The sequence below is a fragment of the Vigna angularis genome, chromosome 7 (genome assembly GCF_016808095.1).
Source record: "Vigna angularis cultivar LongXiaoDou No.4 chromosome 7, ASM1680809v1, whole genome shotgun sequence".
NCBI classification, from domain to species: domain Eukaryota; kingdom Viridiplantae; phylum Streptophyta; class Magnoliopsida; order Fabales; family Fabaceae; genus Vigna; species Vigna angularis.
Genome location: NC_068976.1, coordinates 19,631,026 through 19,653,642, shown reverse-complemented (window position 1 = coordinate 19,653,642; position 22,617 = coordinate 19,631,026). Strand labels below are relative to the sequence as shown.

General features: G+C 31.4%; 2 protein-coding genes across 2 annotated transcripts; both read left to right on the top strand.

Moving 5' to 3' along the window:
• Positions 1 to 754: 754 nt before the first annotated feature.
• On the top strand, positions 755 to 7,307 carry LOC108322850 (glycerophosphodiester phosphodiesterase GDPDL3). The gene is made up of 9 exons (XM_017555121.2): positions 755 to 1,022; positions 3,546 to 3,839; positions 3,993 to 4,111; positions 4,201 to 4,702; positions 4,989 to 5,027; positions 5,139 to 5,423; positions 5,741 to 5,883; positions 6,082 to 6,571; positions 6,660 to 7,307. The coding sequence occupies exons 1-9, from the start codon at positions 917 to 919 to the stop codon at positions 6,953 to 6,955; spliced, it is 2,274 nt and encodes a 757-aa protein (XP_017410610.2). The 5' UTR covers positions 755 to 916; the 3' UTR covers positions 6,956 to 7,307.
• Positions 7,308 to 12,788: 5,481 nt separating this feature from the next.
• LOC108322855 (glycerophosphodiester phosphodiesterase GDPDL1) lies at positions 12,789 to 19,255 on the top strand. The gene is made up of 9 exons (XM_017555127.2): positions 12,789 to 13,049; positions 13,749 to 14,042; positions 14,196 to 14,314; positions 14,404 to 14,905; positions 16,466 to 16,504; positions 16,664 to 16,948; positions 17,285 to 17,427; positions 18,018 to 18,507; positions 18,595 to 19,255. Exons 1-9 carry the CDS (start codon positions 12,941 to 12,943, stop codon positions 18,888 to 18,890), a joined length of 2,277 nt encoding a protein of 758 aa, XP_017410616.2. The 5' UTR covers positions 12,789 to 12,940; the 3' UTR covers positions 18,891 to 19,255.
• The last annotated feature ends 3,362 nt before the right edge of the window (positions 19,256 to 22,617 follow it).

The following is a 22,617-nucleotide window of genomic DNA, read 5'->3' as shown; positions in this document are numbered from 1 at the left end:
TTAAACAAAATAATTAAAATTCATTCAACACAGATTAAAAGTCATTTATGGTGATCCTATTTTGAAGATAGATATTTGTTATTTTCTATATTATTGACTTAGCAATTATTATTGGTTTGTTTGTTAAAAATCTAATCATATGGAAAAATGGGGGCAGCAGCATCATCGTAATTGAACCACAAAACTCGCTGTCATACACATTAGTTTATCAAAACTTCTGTTATGTTTTTGTTTTTAGGTCTTAATTGTATATGTGATGTTTCAAAATCAAAATCTTTGTTTTATGTCTGAAACGAATACAGCGGTCATATCTCTTGGTGTAAAGAATAAGTCTTCGTCTCTTTAAAGGAAAAGTCTTCGTCTTTTAGTACTCATGTTGTTTAGCCCAATCACTTTTTTTTATAAAATTTTGTAATACAAAAATATAAATGAATGGATAGTATCAACAGTTAAAATAAAAGGTTGATGATAAGTAATGAATGTTTTATATAGAAATGTAACGTACCAATTTTAATAATTTATAAATGATAAAATAAAATATTATAAAATTAATAAAACAAAATAAATTTATATCAAATTCTATTGCATCAGTGTCTTTTACTATAAACATTTCAACATGCAAAAGACATCAAGACAAAATAAATTAACATGTAAAAGAGTTTTCATAATATTTTTCCTTTTTTTTTATTTTTTTCAACAACGATATTAAATCTAATTAAATAATATAAAAATGTAATTCCACAATCCCTAACCCCAAGAGAGAAAAAACCAAAAGCCATTATTAGAACTTTAAAAAAGTTCAGCTTCTGAGTTAAGACCTCATTGTGTCACGCGCAGAAACAGTTACTCTCTCCTCTTTGCATTTTTTGAGGTGGTTGGGTTTTTCGGTTCGTCGTAATCTGCCACCGTTGCCGGGATGTGGAATCCACGCGCTCTCTCTGCTCCCCTCGCGGTGCTTCTTCTTCTTCACTGTCTCCTTGCTACCGTCTCTGCTCAGAGATCTGCCTGGAAGACACTCAGCGGTATAACTTGTCTCTCTCATTCTTCTCTTACTTCCATCTTTGCTTCTCTTTCTCTTCACTTTCTATTTTCGCAACCGATATTAACGATAAATACACAGATAAAATTTTATCTGTTTTTTGAAAATGTCACCTTATTCTGCAACTTTGAGAATTACTCCAACTCAAGTTATTTGTTCATTACATCAACTTGAATTCGTGAACTACACTAACTTTAACTTATAGCTTCTTTTGCAAGACATCATGATGGAACTGAAAACATGAAAACTTTTGTAAAATAAGAACAAAAAATTATGAAAAGAGTCGCCTCCACAGTATACTAAAAAAAACTACGGAAAACCAAAATTGAGTTCAAATTATTTATGTGAGAGAAAGGTCGCACTCCACAACTTCCATACAAAAAAAACTTCCTTTTAATTAAGTGCCTAGAATTATTGTGATTTTTTAAAATATTTGTTTTTCTCAAAAATGATCAAATAAAACATATATAAAATGATAAAAAAATTAAAATTATTTTAGCTCAAGAATGATTAACTTTGGCCATACATATTCTCAAAAAAGAAAAATCAGATAGTTCTCTTTAAAAAAAGATTAATGGAAGAAATATTGATCTTATTAATATTCTTTTATTTTAAAATAATATAAAGGACTATGAGACTTAATATGATGAAAAAATTATAGTTATTAATTTGAAAATTATAATTATCTATTAAGTTGGAAACTTAACATGATAAAAAAATTTAATTATCAAACAAATCTAAAATTTAACATGATAATTATTAATTTTTTAAAATTATCAAGACTTAACATAAAATTTATAAAAATAAAAATTTTAATTATTAAAAAATTCAAGATTTCACATGATAACTAATAATTTTGAAAATATAATTTTCAAGTAAGTTTAGAACTTAATATTATAAAAATTTATTAAAAATGAAAATTTTAATTATCAAGTTTGAGACTTAATTCTTTCAAATTTTATTATAAAACTTTGTATTTTGTGAATTTACAACCATTAAAATATAGAAATGCAAGGTGTAAATTATGTAAACATGAAAAAGGATTCAAAAAGAATAACTGAAATGGGTCAAGTCCATGCCAATAAATGTTGGCAGATGAGAACATAACAAAAAAAGAGGGAAAAAGAGAGCAAGCCCAGCCCATTTATCTAGTTTCTGATTTGTAATTTTCCTATTATTACTATTATTTTTATATATTTATTATTATTATTACTTAAATGAAAAATGATATTTTAGATTCATTTGACAAAATTATAAAAATTTATTTTTTTAATATCATTTTATCATTATTAGATTTGTTAAATGAATATCAACGTGGGTCATTCTATAATTGCTATACTTAAATTACTTTTTTTTTTTTCCTGAAAATATCCATTCTTAAAAGACCTAAAACCTCTTCCAAACCCTTCTTCTGCTACCAATGCAAACCCTAACACTCATCACCGTCAACCTTGCTGCGTCGCCCGGCCTCTGAACTACCCAGCTCCAAGCTCACTGATTCCACCATCAAAACCGCCAACCGCGGCGTCGCAAATGACTACTCATCGCAATATTTATATAACATTTATTTACAAATTAAATTTTATTTAAATACAGAGAAAAACAAAATTGTTTAATTTTTAAAATAATTTAAAACTCAATTAAAATAACTAAATTGAAACTAATATAATAAAATTTAATACGTTATCATAGTCACATTACACTTCGTTACCACAGGTACAACGTAATACGTTGACACCTTCTAATGATTTAAAAAGTAAAAATAAAAATAATTAAAAAAAAACATTTTAAAAAAATAGGAATGAGAAAAAAAAATTGAGGCAGCGACTTCCAAACAAAACGAGAATCGCTGGAATGATCAAATAATGAAAGAGAAACTAAGGTTTAATTTCTAACATTAACCAATTTGCTAGCAAGTGTAGGATCTGTGCGTTTCTGTTCTCTCAACTTTCGTTGCGTAGTTTGAGCTGAGTACGGATTTGGATAAATGGCCAAGCTGTGCTCTGAGTTGGCTTGTGGATAATTGATGTAGTGCTTCTACATAGTTTGGCGTTTCTCAAGCTTGTTATCATTTGTTAATTAGCGAAAGTTTTGGATGAATGAAATCTTAGTCGATTCACCTCATAGAATTATGGTTTTGGCTCAAGATATGACATACACTCGTTTTTAACCATACCATGGGTAGTTGATGTTGAATCTGTAACAGTTCCTTAAATTACAGTGGCGGATAACGGTCTAAGGGTGACTTGATAAACTTACCAAAAATTGTTAATACAAGTTTTGAAACTATTTTAGAATCTGGTTTAGTTCTAACTGAACCGAATACTCTTTTCTAGTCATATCACTTCACTTGTGAAAGTGGGATTTTCAGCATTAACAATTTTTTGCATGCAATCTGGAGGCCAATCTCTGAGTGAATACGATTGTCGACATAATGTCAAAGATTGTTGCGACTTTTTTCACTGAGCTAGGTGTTTTGAAACTTACTTGTGTTCTTGTTTCGCAGGAGCTCCGCCGTTGGTTGTGGCACGTGGTGGATTTTCAGGGATGTTTCCTGATTCCAGTGATAGTGCATATAATTTGGCAGTAATAACGTGTGGACCGGATGTCTATGTATGGTGTGATGTGCAGTTAACAAAAGATGCAGTTGGGATTTGCCTACCAGACATAAACCTTTTAAATTCTACTTACATTAATATCCCTTACCCTAATCAAACCGTAAGTTACTCGGTTAATGGAGTAGTCACCACTGGCTATTTTTCTCTGGATTACACTATGATGCAGCTTAGCAATGTCAACTGTGAGTTTAATTTATTTAAAACACGTAGTTTTGTATTTAATAGTTACAGATTTTTGGTATTTGATGGACTAAATGATTCTTTTCTGCAGTGAATGTGTGTTGCTGACAGTTCTTATTTTATATAGTTGCTGACTGTTCGTTGTTTCTGGACAGTAACTCAGGGAGTGTACTCTCGAACCAACCGGTTTGATGGCAATGATTTTCTAATTCTTACTGTCGATGATTTGCTTACATCTAAACAAAAACCAAAAGGAATATGGTTGAATATTCAGGTGAATGGAATGAATGCATAATCCATTCTCATGATTTAGTCTCCTTGTTTGTTTTAAAACTAACTCTTGTTATCTCTTTCATTTTAAAGCACGATGCATTCTACGCAGAGCACAATTTGAGTATGAGAAGCTTTGTGCTTTCAGCTTCTAAAAGAATAGTTTTCAGTCATATCTCATCACCCGAGGTTAATTTTCTGAGAGGTATATCATCACGCTTCAACCCGAAGAGAACAAAACTGGTCTTCCGGTTCATGGCAAAGAATGACGTAGAACCATCGACCAATCAGACTTATGAATCTCTTTTAACGAATCTTACATTTATCAAGACATTTGCTTCTGGAATTCTTGTTCCGAGGGGATACATATGGCCAGTAGATGCAAGCCTTTATCTACAACCACATACATCTTTGGTCTCGGATGCACATAAAGCGGGGCTGGAAGTTTTTGGATCAGATTTTGTGAATGATGTTCCATCTAGCTTCAATTACAGTTATGATCCACTTACCGAGTACCTCCAGTTCATAGACAACGGTAACTTCTCTGTTGATGGTGTGCTGTCTGATTTCCCCGTTACTCCATTTGAAGCAATAGGTAAGTTTGTCTATTTTTCTCCCATGTCGGATAGCCTGTCACAAATAGCATATATTTTGTCTGATCAAAATCCTGTTTACGTAGTGTACTTTTTGGATAGAATAGATTGGGGGACAGCCAAAAAAAAGTATTTGTTTTATGTAAACATTCGTAAAATTTCTTAAAATAACAGAACTTGAAGAATAAAATCAGAGATTATTATGTAAATTACCAATCATCATCGCTTGTTTTAACAATTCTTATTTTCTCTTTTAAGTATATATTGGATTGTCTTCTTGTAATGCAGGTTGTTTTTCTCAGTTAGGCACCAATGCCACGAAACAAGGTACACGTAGTTACAATTTTGAAATATGTGTGTGTGATTTTTTATCATCTGATGGAATCAAAGCTTGCATCATTGTTGATTTGTTTCTTTAATTTTCTTCTTGTGTTTCAGATAAAACCTTGATTATCTCAAAATATGGAGCAAGTGGGGATTATCCTGCTTGTACCGATTTAGCATATAATAAGGCCATAGAGTACGGTGTGGATGTTCTTGACTGTCCGGTTCAAATATCAAAAGATGGAACACCATTTTGCTTAAACTCCATTGATCTTATAGAGAGTACGACAGTTGCCCAATCAAGCTTCAGCAAATTTGCCATGACTATCCCTCAGATCAAACCCACCAGTGGCATATTTGCATTCAACCTCACGTGGAGTGATATAAAAACTTTGACCCGTAAGTCACAGAAATTTCCGTAGCTGTTCGCTATTCAATTAGGTCAAATGTTCTTCTATATTTCTGTATTTTCATTGAGTTAATCCAGCCTCGTCAAACCTTATTTGACTACATTTTCAATCAGCCAAAATTTAGGAGATATTTGCAAATTGGTACAAATCGTGTTTTGAGGAAATTAGCTTTATGAAAGACAATCATGTGTCACTGATAAACTACCACGGCAAATTTCTCCCCTTCATAGTGATGCCTTTCACTTGGCTGCCTCCAGAACCTGTTACAACAAATATTTGACATTTTTCTCTTTATTTTCCCTGCAGCCTCAATATTGAATCCTTTTTCAAAGTACAGGTTGTTCAGGAATCCAGAATCTAAGAATTCAGGGTACTTGGTGGCGTTATCAGATTTCTTGTCCTTGACAAAAAGTCACCCTTCTCTATCTGGTGTCTCTATCGCTGTTGAGGTGCATTCTTTCATACCTGTTAACGCTGTTTAATCTTTTTTGTAATAATAAAGCAAGTTTTTGTGAAGAATATTGCTTTTTCTTATTGTGATGATAAACATAAATAATTTTTGTATGTTTCCAGCGTGTAAATGGTTTTTTGTCCTTTTCATCTTCAATTTACCAACATCGATATTGTGTTGCTGTTCATGTTATCAGAATGCAGCCTATCTTGCTGAGAAGCAAGGATTAAATGTGATTGATGCAGTAATCAATGCTTTGAGCGAGGCAGGTTATGATAACCCCGGATCCCAAAAGGTTTATATCCAATCCACTGATAGCTCTGTACTGCTAAAGTTCAAAGAGAAAACCAGTTATGAGCTTGTGTACAAGATTGACGAGACTGTCGGTGATGCTGATAGTGCAGCTGTTGAGGATATAAAGAAATTTGCTAGTGCTGTGATTGTCAACAAGAACTCTGTATTTTCTAATAATGATCAATTCCTGACAAGCACTACGAAAACTGTGGCGAAGCTAAACGCTGCCAACCTCTCAGTTTTTGTAGAGACATTCAGCAATGAGTTTGTTTCTCAAGCGTGGGATTTCTTCTCAGATGCAACTGTTGAGATAAACTCATATCTAAATGCTGAGGGCCTAAAAATTGATGGTATCATCACGGACTTCCCTAAAACTGCCAACAGATACAGAAGTAAGTGCCAGCAATTTCTGCCGTACCATGTTGTTGTCTTTTATGACCCTCTTCATTACTGAAACATTTTTTCTTCATTTTACTGCAGGGAACAAATGCTTAAATTTGGGTGACAAGAGACCTACTTACATGGACCCTGCTACACCAGGTGCTTTCTTTTCTCTCATTACCGCAGAATACTTGCCTCCAGCTCAAGCTCCACTCCGACCCTTGACAGAATCTGAAGTTGCAGAGCCACCTTTTCCTCCTGTTGCTAAAATAGCCCCAGCTTCCAGCCCCAGTTCTGGAACCCCAGCACCACAAAGAAATGCACAGCCTAAGGTTGCTGTCTGCTTCTTCTTTTCCTCTCTGGCTGTGTTCATAGCTTCCCTTCTTGTGCTTTGAGCAAAATCATCTCTAAACTTCCTTCTAAGAAAACGGTTCCTTTTGCTGGTTTCAACCCCTTATTGCAAATCCCTTTTAGGATTGAGTGGCATGAAAGCTTTTGGCTTCAGATTGAGTACATGAACAATCCACACTTTTTGTGCTTCTTAAAAGGAGCAAATTCTTTCGATCTAATTTGTTGTAGCTATGATTGTCCGTTCCTAGCTCCCCAATTGCTTCGAGGGGTTATGCTGTGGCCATAAGTTAGCGTGTTATATATGCATGAATTCTTTTCAGACGTGTATTTTGTATCTCTTGTTGTAAGATATATTTTCTGAGAATTATCCACAATAAACTGCTATTTCTCTCCTGATCTTACAATTTACAGAAATCACAGCATTGTCGAATACAAAACATATGGGCGTCTTTGAATGCTGTTCTCTTTGATTGAAGGCTAATGAGTGTTGGAAGTGCAGAAAGTGGAAAATGAGCAAAACGCACTCTCAGAAAAATAAAATAATCATGATGTACTATGATCCAATGCAACCGAAACCACCCACTTGAGTTACCTTAACTAAGGATTTGTTTAACTTACATAAGATCTTAAATTCGAATTTTGTTGTTACCATAGAGAAAAAGAGACAATAACATGAATACTTCTAACGTAAAAAGAGGGATTTATTTATTAATTTATAGGAATTAAGCTAAGAATACATGCATCTAATGAATGCATTTAATTTAAAATAAAATTATGTACTATTTTATAAGTATATTTAAGAACATTTGTTTGATAAATTTAACAATATTTTTATTTCAATAATAATTAGTAGAATTTAAATATAAATTTGTCAATTTATTAGAGAACAAAACTTGTAACATTTAATAAAGATTTCAAACATAACAAAAGAAACATAAAGTCTAGTGAAATTGTAAAAATATTGAATTAATTCTAATAAAATTCACACTAATTTTATTTTATAATTACAAAATATATATTTATTTATGTGTACATTTTTATTATATATATATATGTATATATTATATATATTAATTATTGAGAAAATATTGATAGAATTTAAGTATAAATTTAAGTCATACATTAAAAAAAGAAAAACATAAATAACATATAATTAAAAAATCCACAAATTTATTATTTATAAATTTATTATTTTAAACTTTTAATTTGAGATGTTTATATATGTTTAATCCGTCAAGAAAAATTAAATATATTTAGTCAAAAATTCGGTTTCTTATATTCTACACAATTTTTCTATATAAACAAGTAGTTAACTTTATTGAAATCTTTTACAAAGTTTATGTTAACCTGATTTAAATATTTGTATATAATTATTTAATAAATTAATAACACTGACAAATTAAAGTTAAATGAATTTTTTCTTGTATTTTCAAAACAAATACTTTTTCTAAAAAGAAAGCTCATAAATGGATCATAGGTTCTGTGGATATTTTGACATGTAAAATTTTTCAATGAAAGATGTTTTGATGTTAGAGTTTTTCTCACCACAACTTGAATAAATCAAAACTAAACATGTCAAGATAGATTTAAGCCCCAAATATAGTTTTTCTAAGCACAAACATGTCCCATCCTAGGATTCATTCAACTCATCATTTATGGTGATCCTATTTTGAAGATAGATATTTGTTATCTTCTATATTATTGACTTAGCTATTTTTATTCGTTTGTTTGTTATATATGCTCCTAGACGTATAGAACAAACTCTTGTACATTAGTTTTCAAATGAAGCAAGACAAAACTGTCACAAAGAATGAGAGGATGAAAAAAGAAACCAACTCACCAATGTTTTTGACTCCATTGTGTTTGCAACTCAAAAGTTTTCACACTCTGAAAAGAAAAATTACATGAACAAGCAGCCAAAATATCTATAACCAAGTTTAAAACACGAGACGCGGTTTTCGTGACTAAATCAAACCTTCATTATCCCAGCTTCTACACTTCAACAGCCCATCCTTAACTCTATCAAACATTATCTATTCCGATCCTTTCATTACAACATCAAAATTTTCCATTTTGGAACCATTCAGCGTAACTTAAATTAATTTTAGTCATTATGCACAACGTCATTTTCCATTGGCCCTTGCATTAAAAGCATTATTGCCACGAAAATTCCACCGTCTCCCATACTCACATAAAATTAAAAAGAAAAATTGCTGGTCATTAATTTAAATAAAAACATTTTACGAACAATACCAATATACATATATTTTCATACTTTAAACCTCTCATGGGTCAACTTTAAGCACCAAAAATGTTTAACCTAACAAACCCCTTTTTTCCAAATAAAAAGTTTATTATTTCCAATCATATATATATATATATATATATATTGAAACCACTTGGACAAGGGGGGTGACAATACATTTCAAAAGTGATGCCAGATATACTTTGTCTATAGTTTAAGGAATATATTTAAAGAAGCTTTCTTTTTTCATGGCCATTGGTTTAAGAATAAGGAGGGACCCTGCCAGCTCAGATAATGAAAAATACACATATAAGTCATAACTCTTGTATTATCTTTTACATTCAAGCATTGAAAAAGAAAATTTTTGAGAGAGAAAAGTATGAAGATAGTTAAGTAGAAAATGGTGTTTTGAAATGGTCTTGGTCTCTGAAAAACGGTTTTGAAACTCCAAATGTCACAGCAGGACAATGATTTGTATTAAGAAGAGATAGTGATAAGTTAATCTATGGGAAAAGTGGGACAGCAGCATCATCATCGGAATTGAAATTGATGGCCACAATACTCTGTCATACACATTAGTTTATCAGAAACTTCTGTTCTGTTTTTGTTTTTAGGTCTTAATGCTATATGTGATGTTTTAAAATCAAAATTGTTGTTTTATGTCTGAAATGAATACAGCGGTCATATCTCTCTGTAGTATATAAAGAACAAGTCTTCGTCTCTCTGTCTTTAAAGGAAAAGTCTTCGTCTTTTAGCATTCATGTTGTTTAGCCCAATCACTTTTTTTATAAAATTTTGTAATACAAAAATAATAGTTTTATAGGTTATTTTTGTATTTTTATTTTCATAACTATTATTTGTTGTAGTAATTGGATATTTCTTAAATATACGTTTTACTTGTAAAAGTTAGTCATAGAAATATTTATTATTTATTAAATCCATCGTCTTACTTTTTATTATACGAGAATGAAATATTTATTAATATTTAATCACATTTATATCAACATAAAAAAATATATTAAAAATTTTAAATCGACTAAAAATAAAACAAATTTATAATATACAAATAAACATAAATATTATTTGATAAATTAATTTTATAAAATTAAATTAGACTTAAAATTAATTTATTATTTTTAACGCTACAATTATCATAAATTACATCAGGTATATTACACTTTTTCCGTCACAAGTAGATTTAGACGGTGATAAACTTCATCGTCTTAATTAATTAATAATAATAATAATAATAATAGAAATAGTGGTTAGAACTGTGTTAATCACAATTATAAACAGAGTAGCTAACATTATAATCATAAGTAGAATTTTACTAATAATTTTAGAATTAAAATAATATAATCAAATTAATTATAATTTCAATGTCTAACATTCACGGAAAGTTAAAATTTTTTTTACTGGCCACATGATCACATGATAGTGTTAACGAATTTCTCTCACTACATCACCTTGCAAATAATAAGTAACAATTGCATTCCTTTTAATTATTAACACACTAATGCTGGAAATGATGAATATGCAATCGTCCCTTTAAAACTTTTCTTTGAAATATTTCCTATTTTAAAATTTTATTAAAGTAGACAGTTGCATTAATTACCAAAGTTGCAAATATGATTTTAATATATGACATAAATATATTTTTAGTTAAAATTTAAATTTAATGGAAAAAAAACAGACGATTAAATTATACATAAATACGTCTGTATACATTATTGATTTCATACTCACTTTTTCTTTTTAAATACTTGTAACATTTTTTATGTATATCTTTTTCAATTTCAATAAATAAGTGTAAGAATCACTTATTCCTTTATAATTATTCTTGTTTTCAACAACAAAAAAAAACAATTATCTCTTTTTTCTCATTTATTTATTCCTTTCCTCAGGTCACTCTACAATAATTATATACATTTTTTTTAATCCATGAGTTAAATAAACAAAAGATATAGTTGCTTGAATGGGTTACAATTTTCAACGATTTTTATTTATATATATGTTAGTTGATAATTTAGTATTGTTATTTGATTTTGACGTGACAATGATAATGGTTAACTATGCCACACTAGATTGACCATTGATTAAGACCAAAATATATAAAGACTTTGTAAAATAAAATCATGAGAACGAAAAGACCAAAACATTTAATAAAGCATAAAATTAAATGAGAATTTAGTTAATTAACCAAATATTAAAAGAGAAAAATAAGTGATTTTAGTTATTTTAACTCAACCTTACACGTATAACAGGAGATTAGAAAGAAAATGATGACCAGTTCAAATGAGAAAAAAATATATTAAAGAAATATTATTAGAACATGACATGCAAAAATAAGATAACCAAACCCTTAAACAAATTACAAGTAAGCAATCTTATCCACTGCTATTTATTACATATTTATTATCATGTGTATATAAAATGACTTGAGTGCTAATTTTTTTTTTAAAAATTGATTCTCACTTCTTACCGATATGTAAACATTTTTGCATGAAAAATTAATTGAAAATTAAATCCACAACTTTAATTACAGATTTTAGTATATAAATATAACGTCACAATTAATGCCCTTGATAGATTTGGTGGCAATACAGAATCTAAGGACCATTTTTTTTTCTTTTCTTCTTTATACCGATTAATAAAATATAAGGGGAAATTAAATTACTTTAAATGAGGTGACCAACCAACAAAAATTACCCGAAAATATAAAATCTACGAACCATCTTTTTCCTTTTTTTCTTATACCAATTAAGAAAATATAATTTCAAATTACTGATTGAGGTGACAACCAATAAAATCAACTGAAAATATAGAATCTAATAACTGATTATTTTTTCTTTTATTTTTTCTATACCAAATAGGAAAGTATAAAGTACAACTGTCTTAAATGAGGTGAACAACAAACAAAATTAGCATCTAAAACAGCATACCTAATTAATGCAAGTCATAATTTTTTTTCCTGTTATAAACTTCATTAATACATGTTTGTTAATTGACAACATTAAAATTTTAACGACCATAACTATGAAGAAGAAAACTTTCATTCATTGATCTTACTTCGTCATTCATCTGTTTGAACTTAATATAAAACAATAGATTAGGTTAATGTTGGAAATGGAAATGGGTTATAGTGTATTTGATGTTTTAGGTTTAGACTTTAATGCGTGTTTAGTCTTATAATTAATTATTGCAGTAAATTAATTGTAGCGCAGTAGAAACAAAGTTCAGATAGGGAATGGAGCAGAAGGCTTCATTCATTGTAATATCAAACACGACCATCAAATCAAATCGCAGTCGCAATTCACGGTCGCACGTTGTCCGTCCACGGTGGACACACACTCAGGCACCCACGCACAACGTCGCCGTTTTGCGCGTTTTCTAAAATCACTCACTTGGTACCAATAAAGCGAAGCCACGTGTCCCTTGCCAGAGTTTTGACAACCACGTTGTGGACCCCAGACCGCACCACCTGCTACATCGGTCAAAACCGCGGCTTAGCTCAAGCCAGCTTGTCCACTTTCCCCTATATTTTTCTTTTATTTTATTTTTCCACACAACAATATTAAATATAATTAAATAATATATAAAAATATAATTCCACAATGATATAACCCCAAGAAAGAAAATAACAAAAGCCATTAGCACTTTAGAAAAGTTCAGCTTCTGAGTTAAGACCTCATTGTGTCACGCATAGAAACAGTTACTCTCTCCTCTTTGCATTTTTGAGGTGGTTGGGTTTTTCAGTTCGTCGTAATCTGCCACCGTTGCCGGGATGTGGAATCCACGCGCTCTATCTGCTCCACTCGCGGTGCTTCTTCTTCTTCTTCACTGTCTCCTTGCTACCGTCTCTGCTCAGAGATCTGCCTGGAAGACACTCAGCGGTATAACTTGTCTCTCTCATTCTTCTAATGTATCCTCTCTTACTTCGATCTTTGCTTCTCTTTCTCTTCACTTTCTATTTTTGCAACCGATACTAACCAACTTGCTAGCAAGTGTAGGATCTGTGCGTTTCTTTTCTCTCAACTTTCATTGCTTAGTTTGAGCTGAGTACGGATTTGGATAAATGGCCAAGCTATGCTCTGAGTTGGCTTGTGGATAATTGATGTAGTGCTTCTACATAGTTTGGCGTTTCTCAAGCTTATTATCATTTGTTAGCGAAAGTTTTGGATGAATGAAATATTTCCCGATTCACCTCATAGAATTATGGTTTTGGCTCAAGATATGACATACACTCGTTTTTAACCATACCATCGGTAGTTGATGTGGAATCTGTAACAGTTCCTTAAGTTAATGGCGGATAACAGTCTAAGGGTGACTTGATATACTTACCAAAAATTGTTAATATAAGTTTTGAAACTATTTTAGAATCTGGGTTTAGTTCTAACTGAACCGAATACTCTTTTCTAGGCGTATCACTTCACTTGTGAAAGTGGGATTTTCCGCATTAACGTTTTTTTTTGCATGCAATCTGGAGGCCAATCTCTGAGTGAATACGATTGTCGACATAATGTCAAAGATTGTTGCGACTTTTTTTCACTGAGCTAGGTGTTTTGAAACTTACTTGTGTTCTTGTTTCGCAGGAGCTCCGCCGTTGGTTGTGGCACGTGGTGGATTTTCAGGGATGTTTCCTGATTCCAGTGATAGTGCATATAATTTGGCAGTAATAACGTGTGGACCGGATGTCTATGTGTGGTGTGACGTGCAGTTAACAAAAGATAAAGTTGGGATTTGCCTGCCAGACATAAACCTTTTAAATTCTACTTACATTGCTATCACTTACCCTAATCAAACCAAGACTTACTTGGTTAATGGAGTAGCCACCGATGGCTATTTTTCTCTGGATTACACTATGAAGCAGCTAAACAGTGTCGCCTGTGAGTTTAATTTATTTAAAACACTTAGTTTTGTATTTAATAGTTACAGATTTTTGGTATTTGATGGACTAAATGATTCTTTTCTGCAGTGCATGTGTGTTGCTGACAGTTCTTATTTTGTATAGCTGCTGACTGTTTGTTGTTTCTGGACAGTAACTCAGGGAGTATACTCTCGAACCAACCGGTTTGATGGCAATGTTTTTCCAATTCTTACTGTCGATGATTTGCTTACATCTAAACAAAAACCAAAAGGAATATGGTTGAATATTCAGGTAAATGGAATGAAAGCATAATCCATTCTCATGATTTAGTCTCCTTGTTTGTTTTAAAACTAACTCTTGATATCTCTTTTATTTTAAAGCACGATGCATTCTACGCAGAGCACAAGTTGAGTATGAGAAGCTTTGTGATTTCAGCTTCTAAAAGAATAGTTTTCAGTCATATCTCATCACCCGAGGTTAATTTTCTGAGAAATATATCATCACTCTTCAACCCTAAGAGAACAAAACTGGTCTTCCGGTTCATGGCAAAGAAGGACGTAGATCCATCGACCAATCAGACTTATGAATCTCTTTTAACGAATCTTACATTTATCAAGACATTTGCTTCTGGAATTCTTGTTCCAAAGGAATACATATGGCCAGTAGATGCAAACCTTTATCTACAACCAAATACATCTTTGGTCTCGGATGCACATAAAGCGGGGCTGGAAGTTTTTGGATCAGATTTTGTGAATGATGTTCCATCTAGCTTCAATTACAGTTATGATCCACTTACCGAGTACCTCCAGTTCATAGACAACGGTGACTTCTCTGTTGATGGTGTGCTGTCTGATTTCCCCGTTACTCCATTTGAAGCAATAGGTAATTTTGTCTATTTTTCTCCCATGTCGGATAGCCTGTCACAAATAGCATATATTTTGTCTGATCAAAATCCTGTTTACGTAGTGTATTTTTTGGATAGAATAGATTAGGGGACAGCCAAAAAAAAAGTATTTGTTTTATGTAAACATTCGTGAATTTCTTAAAATAACAGAACTTGAAGAATAAAATCAGAGATTATGTAAATTACCAATCATCATCACTTGTTCTGTTTTCTAATTTTTCTATGTGTTTCTAGATCTAGAAATGAAAAATCTGCTGTCATCCCATCCCCTTCACTGATACGTAGGTTCTGTTTGAAGGAATATTTTCCATAAATACTTTTAGGATAAAAACCAAAATTAAAATAAAAATGAAATTAACTTCCGTATAACCTAAGCTTAGCTTTATTCACGAGTTAAAAGTCAGATTTTGTAGTTAATAGGATATAACATCTATAAATTAATTCATGTGTAAGTTAATTTTAACTGAAGAAATTATCCTAAAGTTCATAGTGTCTGAGTGAATCTCCTTAAATGTGCCTCTTGTGTTTGCGTTCATCTCCAATTTTAAAATGACCATGGATGGGCTAATCCTCAATTTTTTGTGTTAAGAAATGGACTTTAAGTCTAATTCATAATATTCCTCCCTGTAATGGAGTTGATGCAGCTCTAAGGTTTCACCAAATGAAATCATCCTAAAGTTCATATTGTCTGAGTGAATCTCCTTGAATGTGCCTCTTGCCTCTTGTGTTTGCATGCACGTCCAATTTTAGAATGACCATGGATGGCCATATCCTCAATTTTCTTCATGTATGTTAATAAGGGAACTTTAAGTTTAACTCAATCCTATAAAACTAACTTTTAAGATGAGGTTTGCATCAATTTATATATTATTGTTAATTTGTCTTATCTTTAGTTGATGTGAGACTTCCAACACTGTTTTAAATTGTTTTGATCTATTCGAAAATAGGATTTATTGTGTGAATCAACATGTCAAATGATGCATTATCCAGTAATCTAGTGATCAATTTGCCCGGAACTGGTATATTCATAAGCTAGTTTATTCTGAGTCATGGTAAGGAGTAATGTGCACTTTTCATGAGGATGCCACTAAGATAGTTATACAAACCTTTAGGAAGGATAAGGATAAAAATTGTGTTGACTTTGACTAGAGGATTTCATGCTGGAATGTTCATGCTTTCATGCTCCCACAATAAACTATGTTCATTTACTTACTTCATGAAAGTAAATAACAAGTTGTCTCCTTCTCATAAATTTTTTTTAACAAAATTGTAAATCTTCCAATAACACAGCTGCTAAAGTCCTTTGTTTATCTAATGAACTAGTTGAGTTCTGATGATAACTCTCAAATCAACTTAGTTTCTACTTTTCACTTCTTCATATTATTCAATTTGGAACTTTAGTGATTAATCACTTGAGAACCAACACCTTCTGCATTTTGCATACTGAAATTGTAACCTTAAAACATGTATGTATGCTTGTGTTAACAATTCTTATTTTCTGTATTAAGTATATATTGGGTTGTCTTCTTGTAATGCAGGTTGCTTTTCTCAGTTAGGCACCAATGCCACAAAACAAGGTACACGTAGTTACAATTTGAAATATGTATTCTCATGTTCTTAGATATTTCAAGTTTTTCTTTCTTCTTTTTTTTTTTTGTGATTTTTAATCATCTGATGGAACCAAAGCTTGCATCATTGTTGATTTGTTTCTTTAATTTTTTTATTGTGTGTTTCAGATAAAGCTTTGATTATCTCAAAATATGGAGCAAGTGGGGAATATCCTGCTTGTACCAACTTATCATATATTAAGGCCATAGAGTATGGTGTGGATGTTCTTGACTGTCCGGTTCAAATATCAAAGGATGGAATACCATTTTGCTTAAACTCCATTGATCTTATAGAGAGTACGACAGTTGCCCAATCAAGCTTCAGCAAATTTGCCATGAATATCCCTCAGATCAAATCAGGCAGTGGCATATTTGCGTTCAACCTCACTTGGAGTGATATAAAAACTTTGACCCGTAAGTCAGAAATTTCTGTAGTTGTTTGCTATTCAATTAGGTCAAATGGTCTTCTATATTTCTGTATTTGCATGGAGTTAATCCAGACTTGTCAAAGCTTATTTGACTATACTTTCAATTAGCCAAAATTTAGGAGATATTTGCACATTGGTACAAATCGTGTTTTGGGAATCAAGAGGAAATTAGTTTAAATCTTCGCTTTATAAAGGACAATCATGTGCCACTGATAAACTACCACGGCAAATGTCTCCCCTTCATAGTGTTGTCTTTCACTTGGCTTCCTCCAGAACGTGTTACAGCAAATATTTGACATTATTCTCTTTATTTTCCCTGCAGCCTCAATATTGAATCCTTTTGCCAAATACAGATTGTTCAGAAATCCAAAATCTAAGAATTCTGGGAACTTGATGGCGTTATCAGATTTCTTGTCTTTGACAAAAAGTCACTCTTCTCTCTCCGGTGTCTCTATCGCTGTTGAGGTGCGTTATTTCATAGCTGTAAACTCTATTAGATTCATTATATCGGCTGTTATTTGAACATTTAGTCTTTTTTTGTACTAATAAAGCAAGATTTTGTGAAATGGTTTGGGGTCACTTAGTTATTTAACAATTCTTATGATTGATTGCTCCGTCAAAGGGGACAAATAGAAATATGGAATGTTAAGACTATCATGCATTATTTTTATCAAATGGTTAAAAGACCTGTTGCACTTGTTTTTGCTGACCATATGTTCGTTCTAAAGTCTTGTATAACCATGCCAAAAGATTATGAAATATACAATTTTTAACTGTAGAGTTCTAGTACTTTGCGCCGCTGACTATTTCTCTTTGGAAACCAAAAACCTGATGGCTCACCTGCCCAAAATTTGTATATATGTGAATTTCACATTAAATATTTATTTACTGACTCTTCTTCACCATGATTTATTTCTACCAAGTAAAGAATAGTTTTGTTTTATGGTGACGGTAACCATAAATAATGTTGTATGTTTCGAGCGTGTAAATGATTCTTTGTCCTTTTCATCTTCAATTTACCAACATCGATATTGTGATGTTGTTCATGTTATCAGAATGCAGCCTATCTTGCTGAGAAGCAAGGATTAAATGTGATTGATGCAGTAATCAATGCTTTGAGCGAGGCAGGTTATGATAAACCCGGATCCCAAACGGTTTATATCCAATCCACTGATAGCTCTGTACTGCTAAAGTTCAAAGAGAAAACCAGTTATGAGCTTGTGTACAAGATTGACGAGACTGTCGGTGATGCTGCTAATGCAGCTGTTGAGGATATAAAGAAATTTGCTAGTGCTGTGATTGTCAACAAGAACTCTGTATTTTCTAATAATGATCAATTCCTGACTAGCACTACGAAAACTGTGCCGAAGCTAAACGCTGCCAACCTCTCAGTTTTTGTAGAGACATTCAGCAATGAGTTTGTTTCTCAAGCGTGGGATTTCTTCTCAGATGCAACTGTTGAGATAAACTCATATCTAAATGCTGATGGCCTAAAAATTGATGGTATCATCACGGACTTCCCTAAAACTGCCGACAGATACAGAAGTAAGTGCTAGCAAATTCTGCTGTACCTGTGGCTGTATTTTATGAGCCTCTACATTACTGAAACATTTTTTGTCCATTTTACTGCAGGGAACAAATGCTTAAATTTGGGTGACAAGAGACCTACTTACATGGACCCTGTTGCACCAGGTGGTCTCTTTTCTCTCATTACCCCAGATTTCTTGCCTCCAGCTCAAGCTCCACTCCCACCCTTGACAGAATCTGAAGTTGCAGAGCCACCTTTGCCTCCTGTTGCTAAAATAGCCCCAGCTTCCAGCCCCAGTTCTGGAAGCCCAGCACCAAAAAGAAATGCACAGCCTAAGGTTGCTGTCTGCTTCTTCTTTTCCTCTCTGGCTGTGTTCATAGCTTCCCTTCTTGTGCTTTGAGATAAATCATCTCTAAACTTCCTTCTAAAAGAAAAAAAAAAAGGTGAAAACGGTTCCTTTTGCTGGTTTCAACCCCTTATATGCACATCCCTTCTAGGATTGAGTGGCATGAAAGCTTTTGGCTTCAGATTGAGTACATGAACAATCCACATTTTTTGTTCTTTTTAAAAGGAGCAAATTCTTTCAATCTAATTTGTTGTAGCTATGATTGTCCATTCTTAGCTCCCCAATTGCTTCTCGGGTTTATATCGTGGCCATAAGCTCGCGTAGTATATATCTACGAATTCTTTTCAGACGTGTATTTTGTATCTCCTGTTGTAAGATATATTTATATTTTTATGCATTTGACGAGATTAACAAGTTGAGGTCCTGATCATGTTTTTCTGAGAATTATTCACAGTAAACTGCTATTTTCTCTCCTGATCTTACAATTTACAGAAATCACAGCATTGTCGAATACAAAACATATGGGCGTCTTTGAAGGCTGTTCTCTCTGATTGAAGGCCAATGAGTGTTGGAAGTGCAGAAAGTGGAAAATGAGCAAAACGCACTCTTAGAAGAATAAAATAATCATGATGTACTATGATCCAATGCAACCGAAACCACCCACTTGAGTTACCTTAACAAAGGATTTGTATAACTTACACAAGATCTTAAATTCAAGTTTTGTTGATTCCATAGAGAAAAAAGAAACAATAATATGAATACTTCTAACTTAAAGAGTGATTTTTTTTTAAGCTAAGAATACATGCATCTAATGAATGCATTTAATTTAAAATACAATTATGTACTATTTAAGCTAACAATATGCACCTAATGAATGCATTTGACTTCACTCACAATGAGTGGCAGAAATGGGTCGGTGACCCCAATTTGACAATCCCAAACAAAATTGCGGATCTTTACCTGGATTTTCAATTCATGATTTCACTAGGCACTACCAAAGAAGATTTGGCATCATCTTTTCGGATCAACGCACATTAATGAGTTAATAATGGTGTCAGTTTCTGTTGAGATTTCTTTAAATTATACTCAGAATCTCCAAAGATTGCACAACAGGAATTGATACAGGAAAGTCCATAGAGGTATAAGGTTAGTCTAGCAATAAAAATTGAAAGAAGAAAGAATAAAAGAGATTGTGTGTTCAACTTCCTCTACTACCATTTAGAAGATATAAGATTGATTCGAAGAGTTTGAAAAAAAAAGATGGAAGAAGTTGTATAACAAAAATTAACGAATAAAAAAAGAAATACTTCCCATCCTACACCTACTTCAGACAGCTTCTATGAACACTGTAGAGGAGTCTCTGTACGAGATTGTATCATGTAGAAATGAGACAAAGTCACAAAGCATTGAGAGCAATAATGGCGAATTGTGGTGGATTACGTTAAACAACTGGAATAATTCATTTTTTCTGTGGATTTGAGAAACATGTACCCATCTAAAAAGACCTAAAGTATGTCGGATTCTCCTACATAATTGCAGTTTCAATTTGAGTTGGGCATGATTTTGGTAGCACAAGCCTCGTCGTACATTGTCATGTTACATGTTTTGTTTCCATTTTTCTTGCGTTCTCGTCCCAGGTAGGGTTAATTATCATAATGATAGCTAATATTTGTTTATAAACATCTCAGCATGCTTATCTAGCTCATAGGAACTCATTAAAAGAACCGAGGGGAAAAAGATACACTAAAATTCAACATTATCCCACCACTCCTTCAATTTCTTATTTTGTTCTTCATACATGAACGATTCTTGCATTAAAATATTGTTCATCGGTATCATCCATGAAAAGTTTATTTAATATATATAGTTTACCATATTTAGCACAATAAGATTAAAGAATATTCTTTGAGTATTTAAAAACACTGCTTAATTAGATTATGCAGAAATATTCTAAAAATGCGAGGCCGAAGTTATAATTGAAATATTTTTTAACATGTACTTTTCAGAAAGTGCATAAATATATTAACAAATAATTTTCAGATTTAACAGCATTACATATATACAGTAATGATTCAATTTTTTCTTTTCATTTATTTTTTACATAATATGTTTTATATATTTCTTTTTTTAAAAAAAAAATTGTTATTCCTTATGTTAGATAAGGGTCATTTGTTAGAGATGATAATCACTTATATCTAATAAAAAGGTATGTTTGTAATGAAAAGATAAATTGATAATATTAATAGTTTTGTAATGAAAATTAAGAAAGAAATATATTTAATAAGTAGGTATGTTTGTTGTGTCGATAAAGTGGAAGAGCTTTACGAATTTAATAGTTTGATTGATTAGAAGCGTCATGCTTTTGTTCTAATGATGTCAAAATTGTTATTATTTGAGTTGGCAATCTTATGCTGACATTAATTCTGACGGAAATTTCATTTTGTTGTTATTGAAAAGGAGAAAGAAATTAAATGAGTTGCCATGTAGGCCACGTCAAGTTAAGGTCAAACCACCTATTTTTTAAATCAACACAGTCAACAACCCACTTTTACTACATTTTTTTATAAAGGAGTCACATTTATGATTACTAAAATTTTAATTATTTATAATTAATGATTCTAAATTACTTTTTAATTTAAATAAAACCTAATTTGCAATGTTAAGATTGAAAGAAACTCTTATTTGTGTGGTCTTTGTTTTTTTTGTTGTCATTTTTTCTTTCTATGTCTTTGTTTGTTGTACTTACTTACCTTGATGCAAGAACGAAGGTGACTTAGATTTTCCCATAAGAACCATTTTTTCAACCTTTTGATTAATTCCTTCCACATGTGGTTGTGACAATGAAAGATGTCATTCAAACACTAATTCTAATCATCATGCATTCTCACCACACAAACACTTCTCCAACAATGGATCTTCTTTAAATATCTCATTAACCATTTAATATGTTTACTTAAATTAACTCTTTTAATCATCGTTTGGAAAAAAAAAGTAACAAGAGTCATTTTTTTCTATACTTAAAATTGCATCAAATTTTATTTTGTTATACATTATATATGATATTAAATTAATTTTAAGAGTAATTTAGATTATATAAGTTATTGCAGATTTTATTTTACGACTTAATTTTTCAAAACTAAATAAGTTTAAAATTCAATTCTTAATATAAAGTCTACTTAATATATAATCAATTTTCATTAGCATAATATTATTTCGTTTAACAAACATTTTTAAAAAAATATATAAAGTACATTGATTTGAATAAATATATTAAAAAATTTTACACTTGTTAGTCTATTATTAATTTTTGGAAAGTTATTGAAAAAATTAATTGAGAAAACATTTTATTTTAATATTTATACTTACCAAGTAAATTTATTTGTATACTATCTTATTCGTAGGACCACCACGTCTTCATTCATATTTAAATACATGGCAACGAGTATAGGACAATGAATAAAACTAAAAAGAAAAAGAAGAAGAAGAAAAAAACTCAACTTGAGAAGCACTTAAACGTGATTTAAAAAAATGATAGAGTAAATAGAGAAAGAAAAGATATATAAATAGATTATTAAAAGAAGTCAAGACTTAAATTAAGCGATTCTGAAACGTGGGTGATGCAAAACTCCAGCTATCATCCAACAATTTATATATATATATATATATATATATATATATATATATATATATATATATATATATATATATATATATATATATATATATATATATATATATTTATGAACCTTAACTTTCATTTTAATATAAAACGAAACAATTT